The sequence below is a fragment of the Vespa crabro genome, chromosome 20, assembly GCF_910589235.1.
Source record: "Vespa crabro chromosome 20, iyVesCrab1.2, whole genome shotgun sequence".
Taxonomy (NCBI): Eukaryota; Metazoa; Arthropoda; class Insecta; order Hymenoptera; family Vespidae; genus Vespa; species Vespa crabro.
This window is the reverse complement of record NC_060974.1, coordinates 2549003-2551502: the sequence shown is the minus strand read 5'-3', so window position 1 is coordinate 2551502 and position 2500 is coordinate 2549003. Positions and strand designations below refer to the sequence as shown.

At 35.8% G+C, this 2500-nt stretch overlaps 1 protein-coding gene across 1 annotated transcript in view; it reads right to left on the bottom strand.

Moving 5' to 3' along the window:
• The window catches only part of LOC124431080 (cytoplasmic dynein 2 heavy chain 1), a 24672-nt gene that overhangs the window by 573 nt on the left and 21599 nt on the right, over positions 1-2500 (bottom strand). The window contains exons 43-46 of the mRNA XM_046978505.1: positions 1381-2114; positions 980-1230; positions 586-892; positions 1-131 (exon numbers count right to left, since the gene is read on the bottom strand). The exon at positions 1-131 is cut by the window's left edge and continues 573 nt beyond it. Coding sequence (XP_046834461.1) covers positions 1-131; positions 586-892; positions 980-1230; positions 1381-2114 — 1423 coding nt within the window. The remainder of the gene's footprint in view (positions 132-585; positions 893-979; positions 1231-1380; positions 2115-2500) is intronic.

Here is a 2500-nt window from a genome sequence, read left to right as displayed (position 1 = left end):
CGTCTTCCTTTCGTCATTTTTATCGAACGAATATCGTTCTGGTAAAAATGCGATTTGACAAATTGGCGCGGCCGCGATCGGTGCGTCGTTTGCATCTACGTCGATTAGACTGCCGTCTTTTATTAAAGCTCCTGTTGATTAACAAAAGTTTCAATTCGTCTTTGCTTTTTTTAACCGTTTGACTGCTATGGGCGCATATAAGCGTCCGGCGAAGACCCGTGGACGCATATATGCGCCCAACGAAAGCTTTGGTCGTTTACTATTAGTCTCATCATGCGTACGGATCGCATGCCGTTCACGCGATGCGCTTCAGCTTTAGAACAGCTCGCAGTCAAAGGATTAATCGACTCGCGTACAATCGGGATCGTTCAAACAGAGTGATATTGGTCGAAATAATTAGGATGTTATCGTTAGTTGATTATGATTTTCAATAAAAAATGAAAAAAAAAAAAAAAAAAGAACCAAGAAATGTTGCAGATAGAGCTTCCAAAATGTACAAATGCGGACAGTTGGAAATAATGTGTTGGCTTCATTATTTCCTTTTCTTTTCTTTTTTTTTTTTTTTTTTTTTCCCTTTTGATATACCTGAAATAAGAAGTCCCTCGATAATCACCGATACCTTCCATTGTTGTTCGGTCTTACGATCGTCGATCCAATTTGCTCGAAGTCGAAGATGCTCAAGCGGATGATTGATCTCACGTGCAGTGTGTTGTTTCAAAGCTGCTAAAAATGCCCCGGGCCTACCAAGGCCAGAGAGATCAATACGAAATGGAAAAGTATTTGTGACATCGCACGATGATTCCAATATCTGATATCTCGTTAATAATCCATTAATAAATGTTACGACATCCTTAGGTCCAAATTCCCAATCGTTCATCCAATGTTTAGGAGTCTAACACGATCGATATTATTAATGTGATATGATCAATGACGTAATTTGAATTTGAAAAGATTGATCATAAAAATAATATAAAATAACCTTTGCATTCTCGATTCCAATGAAATCTATATCGAGCCTTACGCGGTTTAACAAATTCCGAGTAAATTCAATTTCATCAGAGAAGAAACGCTTCATTGGACTCTCTTTCACATTATCGTGGGATATAGGTTTCAACGATGATTCAAATTTCATCAAACGTCTATCTAACGTTTCCTTTAAATCCTCTTCTATTGTATTCTTCGATCTCGTTCCAGTTCGACTATCCTCACTCGATATTTTTATCGTCATACCTGAAACAAACGAATTCCTCTTGTCGGGGACATCATGGTGTTTTTTTTTTTTTGTTCTGTTTTGTTCTGTTTCTTCTTTACTTTGTTTATCTATTTTTGTTTTCTTTTTTATTACTTTTTGATTAAGCTTTCGACAAAAACGATTTTTACCTTTGAGAAGAGCCAAGGCCATTTCCGCTGCTATTCTTTCCCAAGCTCTGTGAGAATTCGCAGGTAAACCAAAATATTCCCTTGGCGAATCCTCGTCGTTTAAACGTTCCGCGATCTTCAATGGATCGTTTTCCGATATATCGAGAATATTTATGACGTTTCCTAAAGTACGACGACCCTCAAAAATATCCTTCGACCAAACATCACGAATAATAGCACGTAGGGTGCGCATATCGTAATCATCTTGTAATCTTCCACCGTAAACTGCAACGTCCAACAATCCTTGACCAGTTTCCCAATTTTGGGTTTGATTGATTTTAATCGTTTTATCGACGATCAACGTATAAGCCGCACCCAAATCTGCTTCGTTCCATTCGTACGATCTGATCCATGCTTGCGGAACGAATTTACGTCGTTCTTGAATGGTCGAGTGTAGCCACGATAATAAAAACATACCAGATATATTATCGTTTATTTTATTAACGTCCAATTGTTGAAGCTGTTGAAATGATCTTCTTAGATTTCTTTTAACACCCTCTGGTGGCTCGTAAGCTAATTTTAAACATAATCCCGCAAGACCAGGATAAAAACCAATACATTCTTCCGTGGTCAACCAAATTCTTGTGGTTGGTTGTTTATCGGTGGTACACATTGGCGATCTCAATAAACTTTCTAATCGAGGAAGCCAAGTCAAGGCTAATTGTAAATTGCTCAATAGTACCCAACTACCGTTTCTAAAATTGATCAATACATATATCCATTAATATGAGAAATATAATCTATCAATGATATATAATTACTTTGTTACCATGTATTAATTTTAATCTTAACTGTGCACACCTCAAAATAATTTCTAGTTTTACACTTTAAAATTGGCATTATACAATTCCAGTGCACTTTCATTTGTGACAGAGTGAATAATTTTCACTCCAAAAAAAAAAAAAAAAACAAATACTATATATTCTTTGTAGCCTCGGAAATAAAATCAATTAGATTTGGAAACTTATTTCTGATTTTATCGTTATAATAGAAAGAAAAAAACAAAAAACAAAAAAAAAAAAGAAAATTCATGAATCATACAATGCGCAAATTGTTTCAATTGAGTTCAAAGTTGGTTTGG